The sequence below is a fragment of the Haliotis asinina genome, chromosome 5 (assembly GCF_037392515.1).
Source record: "Haliotis asinina isolate JCU_RB_2024 chromosome 5, JCU_Hal_asi_v2, whole genome shotgun sequence".
Taxonomy (NCBI): Eukaryota; Metazoa; Mollusca; class Gastropoda; order Lepetellida; family Haliotidae; genus Haliotis; species Haliotis asinina.
This window is the reverse complement of record NC_090284.1, coordinates 27072900-27095452: the sequence shown is the minus strand read 5'-3', so window position 1 is coordinate 27095452 and position 22553 is coordinate 27072900. Positions and strand designations below refer to the sequence as shown.

Below are 22553 nucleotides of genomic sequence, written 5' to 3'. Positions count from 1 at the left end.
AACTTTGTAAACAATGTTTTATTTACGATTGTTTGTTTACGTGCAAAAGAAACAGGGTTACTCTTTAACATAACGTATGCAGCAACCATTGCTCTTAAACCCAAGTTCGAATAATATTTCGTGATACAAGACAAATATTGAGTCACCGCTACTGTACCAATAAACGTCGTCTTTGTTCTGTGAAGAATTTGAAATATATTCATACAGATTACGTTGCAGTCATTATTCACTGATGCTTGTGTACAAGGACAATTTCAGGTGAACATGACATAACATGGATCTCTTGGAATCAGATCGTCAGTTTATTCAGTTGGTACATCAGTTGATGGCAGTTAGGATCCGGATCCAAACAGGTCCTTTGCTGCTCGAACCGCCCTGCCCACCACACCGACCTAGAAATAACACACATCACGATGTCACATTGACGCGATACATTTAGGAGAGAGTGTGTCAGTCACGAATGAACTTATTACTTGTATATACGGAGTTAAATGTAATCGGGGTGGTTTTTGTGGTTGTGGACATTAGAAACAATATTTAAACAACATCACGACATACTGACATAGAATGCCCAACATGCATTTACTTTTTGATATCACTAACTCAAACCGTAGCTGTATTCCACAAAGACACCATAGCTCTAATGTGAAACTCACTTCCATAACAGAGGCATACGTATCGCAGAAATCTCTTCCTGGAACGGGTCTCGGATTGTAAATATTTCTGATCTATTTTAGGAATTCATATATAAATTACTTGTATATGTTATCATGTATATGGTTTAATTTCGTTAATGTTTATGGTAGAGACAAATGTTTTGGAGACACAACATTGGAATTTGACATATACTGAAGGAATCAAATCAGGGAACACCACTTCAATGCAGTGTTCCTTTATTTGTTCTCAGATTCCCTCCCACAGGGTCATTCAAAATTGGAAATGTGACAGAGGAACACTTTAATTTTCCAGTGTTCTTGCATTTGTTTCTCTCAGTATATATGTGAATACAATATAACATGTCCGTGATTACTGACCGCACTACCCCCTGTCCGACAGTCACTCGGGAGGGTGAACACACTGCGGTCCTTGATGCCTGGCTGGAACGACGTGATGAAGTAGACGACGTCGGTCTTGGCTAGAGACAGAGTATAATCAGTATAATGACTGGGTACACAGACAGTTCCACAATCTATAGCAGCACATCGTGGCGAGGTTGTATCAACAGGAAATGTCATGCAGGATCTATGTTAGCAGTTTTAACAATTCCTGGGAATGGCAAGGATTGTAGAGACAGGTGACATTTATCAAAGCGCACAGACTTGTGAAGCATGTAATTTAAACAATATCAGTGCAAGCTTTGAAGCAAAATTATATCAGTATTATTTTGAAGCGGTAATTTGACGATCATGTATTGTAGATTGTTAAGTTGCACTGATGGTTGTCAGTCTGGAAATTGGTTGAGGTTCAGATGCCACTCAGACAAAGTTCATTAAGCCATGAGGTTAATTAACGCACGTGCGCGCGCGCACGCACGCACGCACGCACGCACACACACACACACACACACACCACCACCACCACCAAGGAGTATACAGAACAGATGTGAATCATGAAAAAGGGAGTTTATACAAGTATGTTATGTTGTGCTTTTGCGGGGAGACAGCTACCTACGTTGTGAGAACTTGCACAGTCCTTTTCCTTGTAAATAAACTATGTTTATATCAACCCTGAGTCACAGTGTGGACTGATCAGGTTTTATGAGTCTTTAAATATCATCAGGATTTCCTGTTTGCCGGAAAGAGGAAGGTCGGTGGTTCGATCCTCTGGCCGCGTCATACCATAAGACGTTAAAAATGGCCCCTAGCTTCGCCTGGCATTTAAAACATGAAACAAGAAGTGGTCGGCTAGGGGTAGTGATGTGCTGTATCCATTTTATATTGCAGCTTGTTTGTTTGTTCGTGTGTTTGGTTGTTTAGTTGTTTGGGTTTGTCTTTACGCTGCACTCAGGAATATTACAGCTATACTTATGAGGGCGGGTCCTAACCAGACAATCCAGTGATCACCATCATGAACAACGATCAGTTGGTATATAATGACATGTGTCAACTATGTCGGTCAGCCTGACACCTGACCTTACAAGCATAGGTTGCTGAAGATTAATTTTAAACCCTGATCTTCACGGGTGTGAAAAATAGTATCTCAGTAGGACCAGTGCTATACGTGTACATCGTTCGTAAATGTTATCATTCTGACCTCAGTGTCTACCCTATTTCACTTCACCAAATAAATGTAATATCCCAGATATATACATCCCCAACTACATGCATAATGGGGAGAATGTACCGTTGTTCATTGTGCCGTATGACGCCTCAACCATGGGGACGCAGCCGTCACTCGTGACGACTAGATTGACAACGTTGTCGGTGCCAGGTTTCAGGTACTGCCAGGTGTTCACCTTCAGCGCCATGTCGCCGTAGCCGAATGATGTGTTGCCCAGGAAACGGGAAATGGCTAAATTGTGTTACACTTATGTAAGACAATTAAACATATGTATGATTCATTTTGATGTCAAATGTTAGTTCTTTTGCATTGCAATGATATATTCTTGTCATTTATATCAGTTATCAACAGTAGACCTCCATAGAGACTAATAGGACACATATATCCTATATTCGTAGTTACGAAACTTGACGAACATTATTACGACAATCATAACACATTACCTACCAGGTACGCATGGCTCTCTCATTTGTTCTGTGATGTCCAGAACTGTACAGCCGGCGTCTGTTTTCACGTACTCTTTACCCTAAACATATGTACAGATTTATAACAAGGGCAACATTTCTTTCACAGTTTGACCAATGTTGTCATCAATGGTTTTGGCCGATGCAACACAGAAGCAGGCTTATATGATTGGCGTAAGTCATGCGTCAACACAAACGATCATTCCATCACGTCCAGTTGATGTGCCTATGTTAGTGTGTAGAACAACATGCGAGCCCCAGAGTATACTCGCACTCGTCACAACACTTTAGACAACCTCGATGTAGTCAACAAGTTAACAGCCAAAGTGTGGAGTTGACCGGTTGAACAAACGGTGATGTCACCATTACCACTTAAATATCTCGTGAAAAAACACAGAAGACAAAAGTAATTACAAACATGAAGGAATGTAACAGTGAAGAACAGATTCGTATCAGTATGGTGATGGGTTGAGTTCATAAATACGTTTTTCGCCATCACTGAAATTGAACAGGATCCGTATGTCAATCTGACGTCATTTAGATGTCGTAACGTCCGGCTAACCTTGGGCTCCTCTTGTCGATGGTAAACTGGTCACTATAATGTCAGCAATTTGCCTCGGTCAATGTACACTAACGGTAAAGGGCCAGCCTGTTGGTGTTTATGTCAATGTACACTAACGGTAAAGGGTCAGCCTATAGGTGCTTATGTCAATGTACACTAACGATAAAGGGCCAGCCTGTTGGTGTTTATGTCAATGTACACTAACGGTAAAGGGTCAGCCTATTGGTGCTTATGTCAATGTACACTAACGGTAAAGGGCCAGCCTGTTGGTGCTTATGTCAATGTACACTAACGGTAAAGGGCCAGCCTGTTGGTGTTTATGTAAATGGACGCTTTCAGGTGGAACACTGTGTGTAGTGTTATTACAAGATCTGGTATGGTATTTCTTATATATATGTAGAAACCAGTGTTATACGCAGTGTTATACGCAGTGTTATAGTGTTTGCTAATAACAACTCACGTGTTGGCTTAGAATGAAACGTGTTGACTGTAAAGGATTATCAAGAAATTCCAACCCTTGCTGTGTTTATATGTGATATGTTTATAAGAAGAGGAAATCTGATGTCGCGCAATATATAGCATGTCTTTGCAATCTGCACAAAGTGGCCAGGTTCTAAAACAGCTGTTGTCGCAGGTGTGAAAGTACAAGAGACAAATGAAGAATTGCTTAGGTTCTCCCTATTATTATATATCTTACAAGTGTAACAAGAAGTTACACAAACAGTAAGAAGCTTAAGCATTTTATTATGGTTATTTATTCAGTCGCCCGCCCGCGCTCGTGTTGGCCAAGGTCGGGAATGAACATTGCATAAAATATACTGACTGCCATAGACTGACAATGATTTTACTTCACAAAACTGAAAACATGAACATACATTATTTCCTAGCCATGTTCTGTTTCCAAACAGCAATTATTAAACGGTGAAACAAACTACGAATTAGTCTTCTTTGTATATGAAAATGTGATGTTTCAGTTTCTTCCGTACATAATGTTTCCAACATACTCACCGCTTTGTAGTCAATAATGACATTGGTTATCTGTACTGTCCCATCGGGCTGATTCATATGTGCCTCCAGCCTCAACATCTTCGCATAATAGTCGTAGGACATTAGGCTGTACCCCTGGTAAATATAGCAGATAGAGGAGATTAGGTTGTACCCCTGGTTAATATAGTAAATAGTTGACGTTAGGTTGTACCCCTAGTAATTATAGTATGTAGAGGACATTTGAATATCTATCGGTAATGAACACATAGGAGATAGAGGACGTTTGGCTGAATATCCATTAGTAATATACACACAGGAGATAGAAAACATTTGGTTGCATCTGCATTGGTATGGTTGCATTGCAGATAGAGGACATTAGGTTGAATGTCAATTGGTAAACATAGTATAGAGAGATCATTATGTTCATTCCCCGCTGAGAGAATAAACACAGTATATGTAGGAGGTTATGTTGAAAGCCGTGATTGAGGTAAACCAGAACCGACACATTTATATCTATGTTGATTCACGAATCATAACGTCATATCACAAGCTCCTTGATTCAACCCCCAGAACAGTCTTAGTATGTGGTTTTGACTCATCCTTCACCGTGCTATAAGGCCATAAACTCGCTGGATTCATGTTCAGTGATGCTTAATAAATATCATCATATGATTCATAATATACTCAATCCCTCTGAACCAGGTCCCAGTCAATGCCCACCCAGGAAGACCACACGGAGGGCGATAGAACATAACCATACTGGCTTTTACTGCTGAAACTGTAGTCATCAATTCAATTCATTCGTCATCTCTCCGGGCAAGCTAGTGAACCTTAAGTGATCAGTGCTTCTTTTCCTATAACAATCGTGCATGGAGCATCTTAATCACTGCATCACTTCAAACTGCATATCAGGAAAAGAGCATTTAAATCCTCTGGCTTGAACGTTAAACGAAAGTGTTGTAGCAGATATGTTTAGTTTACACTTATTCGTTCAAACAAAAGGTTTATTGAGGAAACCCTATGAACCTGAGTTATCAAAGTTTCAGGGTTAATCCACGCTCCCTTGGAATCAAGGAGATTTGAGTCATGAGAAGTATTTAACAAGGTAATCAATTTCAGAGGGGGCTAGGCCTGGTGTTGCGCTTGTTAAAGGTGGAAAAAGTTACTCCCTGCAATATTTACTGGCCAACAAATCTATTTCGAAAACATTTTGGCAATAATGCACATTGAGAATGCTACTTTTTACGCACTGAGCAAACACAACGCTCATTTCCGAATGATTCTTTCTGTAGTTTTTAATTTACATTCCTTAATTTGTATTTCCTTAATCCCGAAAGCATATTTACTTCATTAACACAACTGAAACCACACTTCATATGTGCATGTGTGGTGGCAATTTCGTTGTATTGAAACACTATAAACCACGGCCTATAGTGACCAAACATTCAACTCACATCTAGAGGATATGGAGTGTTTTGTCCTGGGAGTAAAGAGGCTCCAAACTCTCCCAGAATGGCTTCAAACTGTTTGTCCACACAACATTTCTTTGGTTCGGCAGCAGTGACGGTGACAAGGAAAGCAACAAGAAGGCAAGGTAGAAGCATGACGGCCCGTGTTAGTGTATTCTACCAGGTCAGTCGCCGATATGTGCCTTGTCACACAAACCGCCCAGGTGAACATTCCCATGAAGATTTCATACAGTAAATTAAGATATGTTCACTGCAATGTATTTATAGACGCCAGCTGGAAAAGGTCGACATAAGGTTGTAATAGTGCTATACTGTAAACAAACAATGATACATGTACAGTTATGACCTTTAATGTATCACTGTAATATATGCGCTCTATGTTCATAGTCGTAACAATATTTCAAGAATTCCTTCGAATGATCTATTACTTATAATTAGAAAAGTTTTAATCCTTCATACAAATATGGTAATCAGAATCATCAAATGTAAGTGAATTCATACAGGATTTTGTGGCTGTCAGGAAGGTCAACAAAAAGTAGACTGTAGCCGTGAGCTGGAACTCCGGAAGATCCTTTTGTGGACATGGTTCGTTTCAGCCGTCCAGTCATGAAAACAGTGTTGCACAAATGTACATACAGTTCTTTATGGAGAAACGAGAATATCATAATTTTGTTTTCAAGACGTATTTTCACTTTTAAGAGAATTTCGAGCTTATTGTAGGTACTAAGGAAAGGAGTCCATTACTAGGTCAATATGGTATGTGTCCTTTTGGAAAGTGTAGTGAAATAAGAGATTACCCTGATTTGCCTCTGTGTGTGTGTGTGTGTGTGTGTGTGTGTGTGTGTGTGTGTGTGTGTGTGTGTGTGTGTTGTATTATCTTTCTTAGTTCAGATGTATATTCTCTAAACTAATTTTAATTCATTCGTAAATTAAATTTACGCCTGTCTTAGTCATGATATGGTTGGCAAATGGTTGGTGATTTTAGATTTTAACTTACTCACTTACTAATAAGCATAACATGCCACTGAGTCAGTAGTTTGGAAACATACTAAATTGTTATGGTAATACTGCTATACGGGCATACACTGACAGTATCCTACAACTTTCATTCTCAGCAAGTCCAGTTTTGTCACTGAAAGATACTGTAGAACATCTGAATACATGGTATATTCGTATCCCATTTGCGTAGCTCGATAATGAGGGTTTCTTTAACGAACCATTTCACGATTCTTTTACAATTATACACAGTCGTCAAAAAGTATATCCCAAGTTTCAGACTTACTCGTAGAGCTGGTGTATGTTAACGGTGGCAGGTATCTATGCTATACTGCTTATCCTTATAGACAAGTGAGTAGATCTGGGTGCATGTTAACGGTGGCAGGTATCCATGCTATACTGCTTATCCTTATAGACAAGTGAGTAGATCTGGGTGTATGTTAACGGTGGCAGGTATCCATGCTATACTGCTTATCCTTATAGATAGGTAATTAGATCTGGGTGTGTGTTAACGATGGCAGGTATTCACGCTATACTGCTTATCCTTATGGAGAGGTAATTAGGTGTGGGTGTACGTTAACGGTGGCAGGTATTCACACTATACTTCGGATGCTTATCGACAGGTGATTACATCTGGGTGTATGTTAACGGTGGCAAGTATCCACACTATACTGCTTATCCTTATGGACAGGTAATTAGATGTGGGTGTACGTTAACGGTGGCAGGTATCCAACTTTATGAAGGGGACATATTATGGCTCCGCACCACTCTCGGTGGGGAAATTTATTTATTCAAAAATCTTGTTGAAGAGTCGTAAAAGTACAGGCGAGATCTGGGTGTTTGAATAACAGTAATGTGACGTGGGAATAGTTTTATTTTCGGAAATAAGCACCAGTCTCAGCGTGACACAAATGCGTCAATGTAGCGAGCTCCTCGCGTGGTATGATCCGCTGGCAGCTGGAAGGAACAATGAGAAATTGATATTTTTGTGCCTGCTTCTTTCACAGAATGAGAACTTGACATTTACAGTGAGTAAGTGAGCGAGTTCAGTTTTACACCGTACCCAGCAATATTCCTACTGTATGGGTGTGGTTTGACAATCCAGTCCAGACAATCCAGTGATCAACGTCATGAGCATCAATCTATGCAGTTGGAATACGTTGACGTGTCAAACAAGTCAGCGAGCCTGACTACCTGATCAAGTTAATCGCCTCTTACGACAAGCATGGGTTACTGAGGGTCAATTCCAACCCGGAGAAGATCTTCACAGGTCAGGCATTTACAGTGTAGGCTGTTATCTCTGTTTTGCTTTATTGTAACTAACGCATTACGTGTAAAGTACCCTAGTTGAAAAATCGATATTACGATTTGAAAGAACTCAGTCGTGGTATTTATCACGATGCGCCTAACAATCGTAGTCCTTACAGGTGTATACCATTCAAGAAAATGAGCATCAAGACTTAGCGAGGTGGTGAGTTCTAAGGCAACATAAATTATTTATCACACATCACCTGAGTGTCATCACTTGTTTGTTGGGCACAGTTAGCTGGAATGTCAAAGGCAGCTGGTCTGTGAATTCCGGGACGAAACCCCGTCACAATGAACACCACGTCATTGGAAGCTGTGGACACAGGGTATCATCAGTAGATTAGGCATGCTTAGTGTTTTCTCCCACCCATGTGTTATGCATAACACTTATATAATAACATTAGAAGATAATGATTGCAAACCCGATGTCATAGGAATGAAAACTATCATTAGCTGCAGGAATAACAACACCTTACGCCTGTATTGGTAGTAGCTGGATTGATTGATTGATTTAGCAACATTCCAGCAATATCACGGTGTGGAACACCAGAAATGGGTTTCACACATTGTTCCCATGTGGGAACTCGAACCCGGATCTTCGGCGTAACGAGCGAACGCTTTAACAGCTAGGCTAACCCATCACCACAGTAGTAGTTGTAGTAGACTTGGCAATAATACATACGATGAAAATTCATAATTGTTATTGAGACATTTTGCTGATAGACGTTTCTGTCAGTTGGTCGATTTTGTTCACATTAGTCATGTTTCTGTTTGAGTAACAAAACTGCATGTGAGAAAATATTGCCAATTCAAATCATATGAATATGTCAGATCACACTCAGTATGTTTAGAATTTATTCATTGTTTGTGAGTATATAAGTATCCGAACCCTGGACTTAAATAGAGGTTGCCAGTGTTGCTGTTTCAGGAAAATATAGCGATCGAACTGTGCCAAGCACATCGGATTACCTTGCTGTTCTACAGTGTACTAATAATGTAAATATGATTGTAAATAAATATGCCAGTGTATTGTGTAAATGCAAGAAGTTGTGCGAATGCTGGTACCGTCATGTCCCAGAGGGGAGAAAGTTGCTTGTACAAATGGTACACAGTTGGCTGCTGATACTGAAGACTTGATGATGATGTTGGCGGAGTCATATTGCCAGTTGTTGGCAAGCACACTGTTGACGCCGAACCCAAAGGTAGACCTTCCCAGAAATTTGGCGTTGTCTATGAAAAGCATAATATTGATTTTTTTACGTATTGTGGATGATGTATGTTTGACCTTTTGAAAACCTTTGAATATTTCAATTTTAATTGCTTTAAAATTACCCTCGTACAAATTATCTGTGAGGATACGACAAAACAAACCCTTGTCGTGCCATAACTGTAAACGGCTTCACGAATGACACTTGTTAAGTTATTGTTTGCCATGGTCTTCTCCACATACATGGTTTTGGAAGGTAATCTGTGTGACCTCTGTGTGGATGTACAGATATACTGGTATTGAAGTAGTCAGTAGACATGTTGAGTGGACAGGATACATACCAGGGATGCACTGCTCAGTCATTACTCGTGAACCTTTCACATACGTGCATTTGTTGTCTGCAATCACATAGCGTAGGCCCTAAAAATGTAAAATATAGTTTTCTATTAACCTAAACTTGACATGCTTGAATTACACCATATTGTTGTGTAGGCTGAATACGGTTGGTATTCAATATACATATTGACTTCAGGTTACTGGGCAAAACGTACCACTGGAATAAATACATTTGAATCTTGATGGTTAGTTCTAAATTAGTTACGACATAATATAATCTAGTAATGGTATAAATGCATGTGTGCTTTTGAGGCCTAGTGTTTTACATTCCTCGACATAAATTGTTATGTAATTGGAAACTGGACTGCCACATATCCGTACGGACTTAAAGTCATGCACAATTCGGGAACGAATGGTCCTGTTTTGGGCTCCACGCTCAAACACCTCGTACACCACCGTCCTGTTGTAGAAGTCGTAATGTAGAGTGTTGTCCACCTACAAGGAACACCAGACACAAGAGCAGTTGTAAGCAGACATTACCAAGACCAGTAAGAGAAAACTGGATACGTGGTTACAGGAATAGCCTCATTTTGTTTCTTTGCTAATTAAAACTTTTCTTATCTGTAATGATTATTATTGTACAATTTGTAGTAAATGTATGTAGCTTTCTAAAGTGGCTCATAACTTTGATGTTTAGCCTACGCTTCCTGGACTCGTGAAAGTTCCTTGTCCCTTTATCCGGGATCGCTGCTACCTAGCACAAACACTTTGCACATATATGAAGCAAACTACATACTGGGGTCACAAACTACATTCACGGAGGACGAATATGTCGTTTGACCTCGTCATTGAACATTCAAAATAGCTTATTTAAATAAGTTTTAACGCCGTTCCTGAGGTAATTACTACTTCGGTCTGATCCTTGGTGACCTTGGTATTGCCACCACATCATTATTGCTATATTGTACGATATCCCACGGTTACCAATGCGTTGGAAATTTAAACTCACCCATGGTTACCGTTAAACAATTATTTTCTGGACAGTTAATATCCAGTGGAAGTGTTTACCTGGCTACCACAAGTATTAGTAAACTGTGACAAGTCTGACAGCCTTTGTTACCCTTGCAATATCGCCACGTAAACCACATGTCCAGTGGCAGGTTAGGAAAGTTGTCCTCTACTTCTATCAGTCCCAAAAACACTATTCATGAGATAATCAGATTTCACACTTATATGGATGTATATATAGCACTAAACAAACTCTCTCGAAGCATGGCAGATAAATACATGACAAAACAAGGAAGCAAACGATGAGATTGGCGCTATCTCAATATAGCCCCACAGGTGTGTGAAGATGAAGATAAAAATGTTGTACTGAGGAGTCAGACTTGAGACAGGACTTTCAATGCATCAGTTGTTTCGTAATCAAGTTATCGGTATTCACCAGGTTACAGGTCTGATGTTCCTTTGAAGTAGTAAGTCAGTGATATTCCTGTGTAACCTACATCTATAAGAGCAGGAACCTGGTGCCCGTTGTGGTTCTGCAAAGCGCCCCCAATTTCCGCCAACTTGGCCTCGAACTGGCGATCAGAGCAGCACTTGGTGGGATCCGCACCACTGATTCCGTCACCAACAACTGCCAGAAGAAGAACAACAGTGAAAGACGACTTCATCATGTTGACATGCTGTTACATGTGACTCTTGATGCAGACACAGATGGTGTCTGCTACACCGCCTGCATTGCAATCAGATTGTACAGACTGTGAACTCCCACAGTCAGCTAGAGCACTTGGACATAAAAGCAAGTTCTATTTATACAAGATATGGCAAAGTAAGTCATGTAACCAAGCTCAACGTACTGTCAGAAATATCACAGTTGTATCCGCATTTAAAACAGCGCCTTGTATCTGTCTGTGCAGTATATCATTGCCTTATTATGGTAGCTTATTAGTCGGAATTCAGCTCGGTTCGGTAAAATCAAGAGTAGAATCTGACTCAAGAGACATAATAAACTTTAGAAGTATCGATATCGTCAATATCGATATTGGTGAAATGGACTATCCATTCCCAATGATTTACCCATCTGGGCTAGAAACCGCCTCATCAGTATCATATTTATGAATCTGCGCATAACGATTCATACTGACAACAGTCTCAAGATCATGTGAAAAAAAGGGATGATTTCAAGACCCCGTTCGTCAGTTTTTCCTTTTGTTACCAGTAATGTCGGAGGGAACTGTAGTCATTAAGCAACTTATTGACGACAAACCAAGGATAACAACCAGGCATGACCACAGACCACCCAACTCGAACCTTCGCTGCAGCGACAGACAACGCTGGGAGCAGGGGTGTAGGGAAAGTACTTGTCTCCTTTGTTGAAACCAGTTTTCTACCTCTAGCAGCTAGAGTCTGCGTGTCCAGCATGCAGGTTAAGTACTTTTCTCCTTTGTTGATACCAGTTTTCTACCTCTAGCAGCTAGAGTCTGCGAGTCCAGCATGCAGGTTAAGTACTTTTCTCCTTTGTTGAAACCAGTTTTCTACCTCTAACAGCTAGAGTCTGCGAGTCCAGCATGCAGGTTAAGTACTTTTCTCCTTTGTTGAAACCAGTTTTCTACCTCTAGCAGCTAGAGTCTGCGTGTCCAGCATGCAGGTTAAGTACTTTTCTCCTTTGTTGAAACCAGTTTTCTACCTCTAACAGCTAGAGTCTGCGAGTCCAGCATGCAGGTTAAGTACTTTTCTCCTTTGTTGAAACCAGTTTTCTACCTCTAGCAGCTAGAGGCTGCGTGACTAGCATGTAGGGAAAGTACTTGTCTCCTTTGTTGATACCAGGTTTCTACTTAAAGATGATAGAGTCAGTGTGAGTAGCAAGATATATAGGTGATGTAGGTGAGTTGAATGGCACGTTCTGACGAATGGATCATTAAATCAGTTTTCTTAAGGTTTCAATGAAAACACGATTGTGTCTGTTGTTTAATATCCCAGTACACCCAATGAAAACAAAACATGCATTATTTACGGATTTGTTACAAGATCATATGTATAGCACCAACAGGAGAAGAGATTTTGACTCTCGGAAATTGGGGTTTGCGGAAACAATATATTCTTCTGTTGACCATTTTCAACATTGAGAAGCACAATTATGTCTTCAAGCAGATTCTGGAACACAGTATTCATTCTATTTTTGCAAAATCCAACACACGCACATCTCCAACAATCACATCCCTACTCACATCCCGAGTACCAAATCGGCGATTCTTTGCGGTCAGTAGTTTGAATTGGCATTTCTGCATAAATAAGGAGACAGAGGCGGCAAATGTTTTATTTTCAGACTTTAAGATGACCACCCGTCCATAGCCATGAGAACACGTTGGATGTGAGGTGGGTGGTCCTGTAAGAGAACATGAAACTGACATGAAAGTATTTCACAAAACCATTCATCTCCAAACATCGGACATGAAGATGATCAGCCAGACCTAAACATATTTCACTGAATACGATGTTTACAGATACGATCAATAATTATAGAATAAAAGCCATACAAAGTTTTCTTAATGTTATCAGTCTGAAAGTTTGATGTCTTTGACATAGTTTTATTCATATGATCATATGATAGTAACTCAGTTTGATGTTGTGTGATTGTTATTAGCGCCGCACTCAGCAATTTTCCAGCTATATGGCGACGGTCTGTACAACTGACCTGGGCGATTAGGATCGGTGACATGATTGTGTCAACCACGTCAGCGAGCGTGACAACCAGATCCTGTTGGTCGTCTCTTATGACAAGTGTGGCTTGATGAAGACCATTTCGTCACGGGCACGATTTCAGGGGCACTATCGGTATGATTGCATGTACCTCATTGTTGACGGTGTCGGCGGCCCCATTACATAGGGGAGGCAACACAAACAGGTCTGGGGTTCTGATGCCTGGCCTGAAGACAAAGACAAGCTCGGATGCCACCGCAACATAGTCAAACCGAGTCCTGCCTACAATGATTGCCTTCAGAGAGGATTGTACATACAACCGAGGATAACACCCACCAATGCCGATTAGAAGAGACATATTCTAAAACCATAGACGTTTGTCTGTAGTTCTATTACTTCTATACCTGCTTACTGTTTTTGGACCCCAAAATAGGACCCAGTCAGCTTATAACATCATCATGAGCAGGCCATGCCTGGGATCACCTCACCGTTGTTGACGATTCCAATGATGGCTTCCACTACTGGGACACATCCCGGTTCTGGAAACTGCCAGTTGTTGAGGGCGATCTTGTTGACGCCACAAGCTATATAGCTACTTCCCACGTAGGTGGCGTTGTCTGTTTTGGAGGAATGATAAGCATTAAGCATAATGGTTAATGCGTTCGCTCTCAGGCTGAAGACCCGGGGTTCGAATCCCCATTTCTGATTTTCCCCACCGTGAAATTGCTGGACTATTGCTAAACGCGGCGTAAAACCATACTCACTCACTGTTTCTACTGAGGGAGAAGCTTTGGTCTGTAATCACCTGGAATACAGGGCTCCCTGAACCCCCGACGAATCGTTGACGTCGTGCACCGTCCGGATAAGAACACATGCTGTATACCCTGGAGAGTACAACATAGGCCACATCACTACGCCTGTCTAACGCACAGCACAAAGTTGTACAGTACAAGGGAAACACACATACAAACAAAACCTACACGCACACGTTCCTGCTTCATCTCATTATATATTTGAATGAACTCAGTGATTACATTTGACGTTTGTTGTATGATCAAGAAACAGAAGTTTCCGGCAGCAGATCAGGGCATATTGTATGTTGCTCTAATCATGAACCTACGTGTATATTCAGAGTTTGTCTCTCTGTAATCCTTAAGGGCACACCATCATGTCACACATGTAAAAATCAATATAGCATTTCTTTCTATCAGCCCCCAGCGAAGCTACCATATAATTTATTCCGAAAAAAATAGGATTACAATATAAATTAAAAACTTCTAATGAATTAATACAACGTTGCTTTAAATCGACTGTCGCGCCCTCTGCCGAAGGAACATTTTTCTGGAGTGTTTACAGAACATATGTCTGATATTACCTATTACTGATCGAGATTTTTGTGACATTACTTATTGTTGAAAATATCTGTAGACACATGAAGCAAAAGTCTGCTGAAAATGGAAATCTTACTCTATCCAATCACAGCTGTCACATGTCTGTATCTGGTTCAGCGTGCAAGCGATTCTTACATAGTGTTTAGAACCAAGAAGGATCTCTCTGTTGCTTACCCTGTTGTAATCCTGGATGATCCTGGTGTAGGCGGTAGTATTGTTAGGGTTGTGGCTGTTCACTTCCATCACAATAGTTCGGTTGTAGTAGTCGTAGTGCATGACGTTATCTATCTGCAAGCGGAAGTATACTACCGACAGAAAATAAGGGAACCAAGAAATTGAATGTAGATGACTTTGACTGTGACAGGGTCCGTTTGGTCTCCCAAACGCAACATCCAATGACAATGGAATTTCGCATAATGCATGCCCAGCACGTGCTACACGTGCATACAGAAGTTAACTCCTGTAAATGTACTGGAGAAGTCGCAATCACTAATGCAATAGAGATTGACACTTACTGACAGAAATGCCTCCGAGGCAGTATCTCGGTGAAGCAACAAAATGGAGAACTGTGGGGATGATAGGGGGAGGGGGGGCATCATTATGTGAAGTTGCCCGGCAGATGGGTAAATCAAAAAGTGAAATTTCACGCCTGTGGGATAAGTACCGTCAAACGGGTGGGGTTGCAACGAGACCTGGGCGTGGTAGACCAAAATCAACGACACCACGACAGGATCGTCTCATTACGTTAATTGCTCTACGCGATGGGTTTAAATCGGCCCCTGCCATCAATAGAGAATTCCGCACACTCAGTGGAAGACGCATTTCAACCTCAACCGTTAAAACCCGACTCTATCAAGCTCGTCTGAAAGCAAGACGGCCTTTTAAGGGTGTCACCCTTTCAGCTCACCATAAGCGCCAAAGATTGGCATGGGCTAGGCAGCATCAGGGATGGGCTATGCGTCACTGGCGTTACGCCACGTTCTCTGATGAGTCAAGGTTTTGCCTACGATTCACAGATGGCAGAAAGCGTTGTTGGCGTCGGAGCGGGGAGCGATATGCCAGAGCAGCAATTCTTGACCATGATCGATATGGAGATGGTACTGTCATGGTGTGGGGTGGGATTACACATGACAGACGATCAGATTTGGTCATCATTAACGGAGCCATGACTGGTCAGCGATACGTTGACCAAATATTGCGTCCTGTTGTGGCTCCATTGGCTAGAGTTATCGGCCGAAATTTTGTATTCCAAGATGATAATGCCAGACCACATCGGGCCCGAATTGTCTCCGCTTATCTCCGACATGAAGGTATCCAGACATTGGACTCGCCCTCTAAGTCCCCAGACCTGTCCCCAGTTGAACATTTCTGGGACGTTCTTGGTCGAAGGGTGTACGCCAGGGACCCAGGACCCGCCAACTTGGCCCAGCTTGGTGCAGCTCTCCAAGAGGAATGGCGGGCAATACCACGGGCAACCATCCGGAAATTGATTAACAGCATGCCATCAAGGTGCCGTGAATGTGTTGCCCAACATGGTGGACACACCAGATATTGAACTTGACGCCTAAAATTGATTTAGTGGATATTTAAAGCAGTTTCAAATTCGCTATTATTTCATTAGTTCCCTTATTTCTTGTCGGTAGTATATAAGCATACACCAGTAAACAGTAACAGTGACATGTCAATATAGTTAGTCTATATCAATTATCACTGTTACCATGCATAGTCCTTTATTTCACGGAGATATGGATCAAGAGTCATCAAGACTTTTGCTGCTCAAATTGTATGACATAGCTGGAAATACCGCATGCTTTCCTGTGAAATGTGGTATGGAATCTTTCGGTTCCTCATTATGAGTGTCAGTGGCACTCTTGCATGTTTAACACAATAGTGTACTCTATTCGACATTTATAGCACCAGCAGCAATGTCGATGGCACTTTCCTTCCCGAAACATGGATATCTTAAGAATGCTAGCTGAGTTTTCTGTCTACAGAAGATTTCATTGGAGTTTTATGAACACTAATATTGGATGTAATGAGTGTACATTGTCTGGAGCATTTACAAAACATATCTCTGATATTGCCTATTTCAGATCGAGATGTTTGTGACATGACTTGTTCTAGTAATAAGCTATCCGGATGATCTTATTCAGGGGAAGCACCCCCTTGCACACAGTGGCAAGAAACAATTCTTAAGTACAAGCAATCGTCAAACTGTAACACTGACTTAATGTAACAACTGTCGACGACACCAGGAACCCATGTTGTTTGTAAACACCTTCCAATTAAATGTCCCTTTCCAACAACCGAATTTGCTTTTCTGTTTCATTGGTTCAGGCTATACATATCTTAAGACATAAATTCGTTATTAAATGAGACCTAGATGAAGTTTATGGCTCTCGTATATAATATGACTCCAAGAAGAACTGTGATATGTGATAATTTTCACATTTTCCCGATAAGGTAATCTGTTAAGGTGAATGGCTGTTCATGCGACCAAGCAGGCTGGCAAGATTTCGCCCTTTCAAAACGAAAATTGCTTTTATCAATACGGTGAGTATTGTAGACAGGGATAAGCAATGGGCACGTTAAAGCCCCCTTGAAAATAGTCTTGGTGACTTTTAAGATTCGCAACAAAGACGCAAACATCAAGCAGTTCATAGGAAACCCAACACATCACTCCCAAGACACATATGAACAAACACACAGGCTACTCGCTACAATCAGTATACAGTGCAGCCTTCTCCACACAACCTTCTCACATGACACCGAACACACATGACTCACACACACCGACACACACATGCGCAAACATGTGTTAGGTCAGACGAAGTCACGTCACGTAGGGCTGGCACCTCCACACCATAGGACGTGCAGATGGCTCCGCCAGTCTCCCTTATTTTGGCCTCTAACCGACGAGCTACGCAAAATGTTTTCGGAGGAGGGTTCAACTGTCCCCCAACAGCAGAAACAAGACACAGGATGAACTCTAACATGGTCACTGTATTTCGCCTGCGTACCGCCTCTCTCTGGTGACCACTGGCCATCTGGTGACTTCACTGATGTCCAGTAGATAAGAGTCGTGTACTGTGTCACATTGCTGCAGTGTGACAGCAGATACCAAGAAAATCAAGGCAGTGTTCTGATTTCCTACTATTATCATCAACAAAGCTTTTACCGAGCAGGCATCTAACGTGCATCAAATCATGCAATAAAATAATATGTGAAAGGTCGTCTGAAAGGTCGTATTCACGGTCTTGCACTTCGATATTATTCCATGTGTGGATGCTACAGGGTTCTCTGGCTTTAAGCCATCACGAGTAGCCTCCCTTGACGCGTTTTAATCTGGCGGTTTCGGCAGCATAATCTACTTATATATACATAGGCCCGTTTAACAAAGTTATTACAGGGCTATCACATTCGTACCTCCTACACTCTAACACAGACGTCGTGGAATGGGGCGTAGGACCCCTACTTTCAGACTGACAGATACTGTGCACTCCCACTCCCATTCCTACACAACTCTGCCGGGGTTGACAGCTCCCTCCTGGTTCTGTAAAATGTCATTCACAAAAGACACTGTTTCAGACTTGACCCCCTTTAAAATCAGCATGTGTTATTTCCGTGTCAGCATGAAGACGTCAATTCAAATATCGGTACGCATGCAAGGAAATAACTTGAGAAATCAGTAAATACACTCACAAGTTCAATTACTTGCGAATACAATTGATTCCAGAGTGAGTCAGGTACTACAGCGACGCCTGTAGGTTGTTACGGCCACTGGTATGGTCACTGAGGGAGTACTGACAACAAGCGGAGTTACCCTGTTTACGCTGATACAGACGTGGTTGGCATTTTGCTGTTTACTGGTCACTCCTTGACCTCGGACACTAAGGAAGACAGGTTTGAAGCTGATCTCAGTATCGGATGTCACATCGAACTCAGAACGGATGACAGATCGAGTCTCAAATCGTCTCTCAGCCGGATTTCAAGTCGCCGGTGAAGGATCGAGTCTCAGACCAGATGACAGATCGGCACTAGGTACGGATGACAGATCAAGTTTCAGATCGTGTCTCAGGCCTTATGGCAGATCGAGTCTCAGACCAGATGACAGATCGATACTAGGGACGGATGACAGATCAAGTTTCAGGTCGTGTCTCAGGCCTTATGGCAGATCGAGTCTCAGATCAGGTAAAAGGCAACTAGATTGGATAGTGTCATAACGTTTGATTTAACCCTTGAAGTAACGATGTAACGATAACGATGTAACGAACCTGGAATGAATCATTGATCATGGCGACTGATGAAATTATGAATGTAACTGCTGAAAGAGGCAAACAAATACATAACACATCCATGGATGTATTGTGGGTACAACAAATAGAATTAATGGACTTCAGATGAGGAGTTGATGATTTCTTATCAGTAATGTGTAATATGTCAAACTCCACTTGAAGCTCTGGCGCTGACACATGCATCTCCCAGTCATGTCCAAGATGTGTTCAGTTGGTAGGGTTGGCATTACAGCTGGCTATGACATTTTACAGATGTTAAACCGCTGTAGCTGAGCGTTCACAATTCGTACACACTCAGGTTAAATGTTGGCCTCGCTCAGGTAACCTTTGAGATTGACCAATCAGAACACAGCTTACCAAATCGCGAAGGTGCACATTCGCACATCCCTTTTGAACTTTTTATCTCGAAAAGATTTCGTACCCGAACGATTCCGAATGCTATTTAGCGTACGATCGCTTCCGGGAGATGCACACGGCGTACGTACTGCCATGACAACGGTGAGTAAACAGTCGCTGAAAATAGTGTTTTTGACAATAAGCAAGGATGTTAATTTGCGGAAATATTAGCTAATGGTAACCATGCCAACAGAAACCCCAAAGCGTATATTCTGCAGGTCAAACAACTGTGTTATATTCTGATTTTTGTTTGTGGAGAGATCTGTGTCTGTGACCTGAATATTTTGAAAGTCCCTCCGATCCCTAAATAGTAGCCGTTGTCTGATTGGCTAAATCTATTTGACAGTCTCGCATTTGATTGGACCGTCATTGGCCGCTCAAAGGTTACCTGACGCGACCTTCTACTAGGTTTTGTTAACGAAATACACTGAGACGAAGTTTACTTAGACTGCCTTCCTCATGGTACAGCAAAGGTGTGTAAACGAGTCGCTTTCCGCTACTGTGTGGTGACCACCGGACTGAGCCTCATGGCTCCAGTTATAGACTTGACCACATGGACATTTGCTGCGGGATCACTGCCACTTAACTTATACTTCTCATACCTAGGTTACTGCTTCTACCGTGACGGGGACAGTAGGTCATCACGGAAACTGTTTAGGTTTAGCTTGATACATATACCATTGCTGCTAGTGATGATGTTGGTCTGTAAGAAGTCCCAGGATAACACAGCTGAAAGTCTGCCATCTTCAAGTGAACAACTAACAAGTGTACAGTAACAGACCACAAGAGTTTTATGTATGGTGTGATATGTTGTTGATGGTCTGCAGTACTGTGATATTGTATGAGTTGTCTCCCTTGGACAGACATGATCCATGATGCACCAAGAGGATGAATCAGGTTAGCAAAGTCTCAAACATCTTGTCTAAGCTGTTTGAAAATTCATTTCTGTTTGGCCTGTATACACTCAGGGGAAACATGAAAATTTGCAAACATCCGTATACGGATAACTTCTTTTTTCCATTTTTTCTTAAGGATTATTATTTTGTTGAAACATGTCATTTGTGTCACAAAAACCAGATAAGCAAATCTGAGCTAGTGTCACAACCCATAGAGGAGGTAATTATGATAGTAGGACAGTAGGACTGACGGCTGTGTTCCCAAATTAAGGCGAGATGAGAATTGAGGAAAATTGAGTCTCTTGATGTTTTAGCCTTATCATTCGTAATCGGTTGAAAGACCAACACTAAATACCTTGGCTTAATGGTGTCACGGTTGGCAATATTAGAAAGGAAAACTCATCATAGTATTCGTGGGACCAGTGAAGGCCGAGGCGTGGTTGACTGATACTGGATCTGGCACTCCCCTAACTGCCTATCACAGTTCTTGTTTATTGTCTGAAGAAACATCCTCTTATGGTTGTGCTTGATGGAGAAATACTCCTAGCACCTGTCTTATTGTTTAAGAGACAATTCTAAGGGTAACATGTGTCACTTTAGCTCTATACACAGAGTTGTCAATAGGATGGCATACTCAGTTCAGTAAGTGAGAGAGTGAGTTTAGTTTTTCGCTGTACTCAATAATTGAGTCTGGACCAGACAAACCAGTGATCAACAGCATGAGCATCGATCTGCGCAATTGGAAACCGATGGCATGTGTCAACCAAGTCAGCGAGCCTGACCACCCGATCCCTTTAGCTGCCTCTTACGACAAGCGTAGTCGCCTTTTATGGCAAGCATGGGTTGCTGAAGGCCTATTCTACCTCGGACCTTCACGGGTCGTTCAGTAAGGACAAGCATGATTGTTTTATAACATGTCTTGAGAAGACCTGGCATAAAGCGTGGGGGGAGGTGTCACTGTATTCACAGGTATGGTATGATTAAAGGGTTGTAATCAGCTTCTAATCTAATGCACTTCTCGACTTCAGTGAAATGGTGTACGATATGGAAAATAAGGTGTAATATATACTACTCAAAAAAGAAACGTATAGGTAGTATTTTTCCATGTAACTTTTCGAATTTGAATCACTGGTGTCTATGTAATCACCATATCTATGGTGAACGCTGTCTGCAAACATTTCCGAGTTTGAATTCATTGTCGTTTAGGACAACTCGCCAAAACGCACCAAAATCTGTATTTCTTAATATATACCATAAATTTTGAACGGGAAGAAATTCATGCGTTTCCTTTGCACACAGATTCCATGCATCATTTCCAGTGAAAGTCCGAGGGTTGCAATGCTCTTGCGACCGTTGACAACCTTACATTTAGTGTTAAAGTCATGCCTGGACTTACTGAGGCTCAGCGCAACAATGCCATTGGTCAATTGTAGGCTGGGGAGTCTACTATTGCAAGGCAACTGAATGTGTCACAGAGTACCATAGCAAGATTTTTGCTTCGCTACCAGTAGCAAGGGTCAACACGTGATCGCCCCAGGTCAGGTCGACCCCGTGTGACCACGACCGTTCAGGTTTATTCGGCCTCGACATTTGCGGAATAGGTTCACCACAGCATCCTCTACAACATCGGTAGTGCCAGAAGACTTTTGATTCTTTTCAGATGACCGAGGACATGCCCTTACACGTCAACATCGGCAACAACGCAGACAGTGGTGTCGCCAACATCTCCCATGGACCTTGCAAAGGTGGAGAACTGTTATCTTCAGTGATGAGTCACTTTACATGCTGCGACGTCCCGAAGGAAGAGCACATGTATATCAGTGTCATGGTTTGGGCTGGCATCTCATACAGCTGCAGGACAGATCTCATTCAGGTCCAGGGCAATTTGACAGCTCGACGTTACCTTGATGAAATCATCAGACCTCATGTCCTTCCTTTCATAAACCGCCAGAACGTCAGTTTTCAGCATGATAACGCTCGGCCGCATACAGCAAGAATAACCAGGGATTTGCTTGGCCAGAACAACGTTCAGGTTCTTGATTGGCCCTCATCACCGGATCTTAACCCTACTGAACATTTGTGAGACGAATTGGATCACAGCGTGACCCTCAGCTACAGGCGTTACCTGCTCTGTTTGTGGCCTTGGGGGAAGAGTACCAACTCATTCCCAGGCACTTAATCCGGAATCTGGTGCAGTATATGGAACGCCGATGCCAAACAACCATTGATGCTAATGGTGACCATACAAGATACTGACTGCTCTG

General features: G+C 41.9%; 3 protein-coding genes across 3 annotated transcripts; all 3 read right to left on the bottom strand.

Moving 5' to 3' along the window:
* Nucleotides 1–279: 279 nt before the first annotated feature.
* On the bottom strand, nucleotides 280–5976 carry LOC137284379 (ependymin-related protein 1-like). Its single transcript, XM_067816161.1, has 6 exons — nucleotides 5748–5976; nucleotides 4315–4428; nucleotides 2728–2806; nucleotides 2344–2511; nucleotides 1035–1135; nucleotides 280–392 (listed from the first exon to the last, which is right to left on the bottom strand). The coding sequence occupies exons 1-6, from the start codon at nucleotides 5895–5897 to the stop codon at nucleotides 333–335; spliced, it is 672 nt and encodes a 223-aa protein (XP_067672262.1). The 5' UTR covers nucleotides 5898–5976; the 3' UTR covers nucleotides 280–332.
* A 1638-nt stretch (nucleotides 5977–7614) lies between these two features.
* LOC137284867 (ependymin-related protein 2-like) lies at nucleotides 7615–11323 on the bottom strand. The gene is made up of 6 exons (XM_067816890.1): nucleotides 11115–11323; nucleotides 9991–10104; nucleotides 9615–9693; nucleotides 9132–9296; nucleotides 8270–8379; nucleotides 7615–7715 (listed from the first exon to the last, which is right to left on the bottom strand). Exons 1-6 carry the CDS (start codon nucleotides 11283–11285, stop codon nucleotides 7656–7658), a joined length of 699 nt encoding a protein of 232 aa, XP_067672991.1. The 5' UTR covers nucleotides 11286–11323; the 3' UTR covers nucleotides 7615–7655.
* A 1617-nt stretch (nucleotides 11324–12940) lies between these two features.
* Nucleotides 12941–17698, bottom strand: LOC137283610 (uncharacterized). Its single transcript, XM_067815201.1, has 6 exons — nucleotides 17540–17698; nucleotides 14877–14990; nucleotides 14117–14195; nucleotides 13795–13928; nucleotides 13463–13555; nucleotides 12941–12997 (listed from the first exon to the last, which is right to left on the bottom strand). The coding sequence occupies exons 1-6, from the start codon at nucleotides 17696–17698 to the stop codon at nucleotides 12941–12943; spliced, it is 636 nt and encodes a 211-aa protein (XP_067671302.1).
* Nucleotides 17699–22553: the final 4855 nt, after the last annotated feature.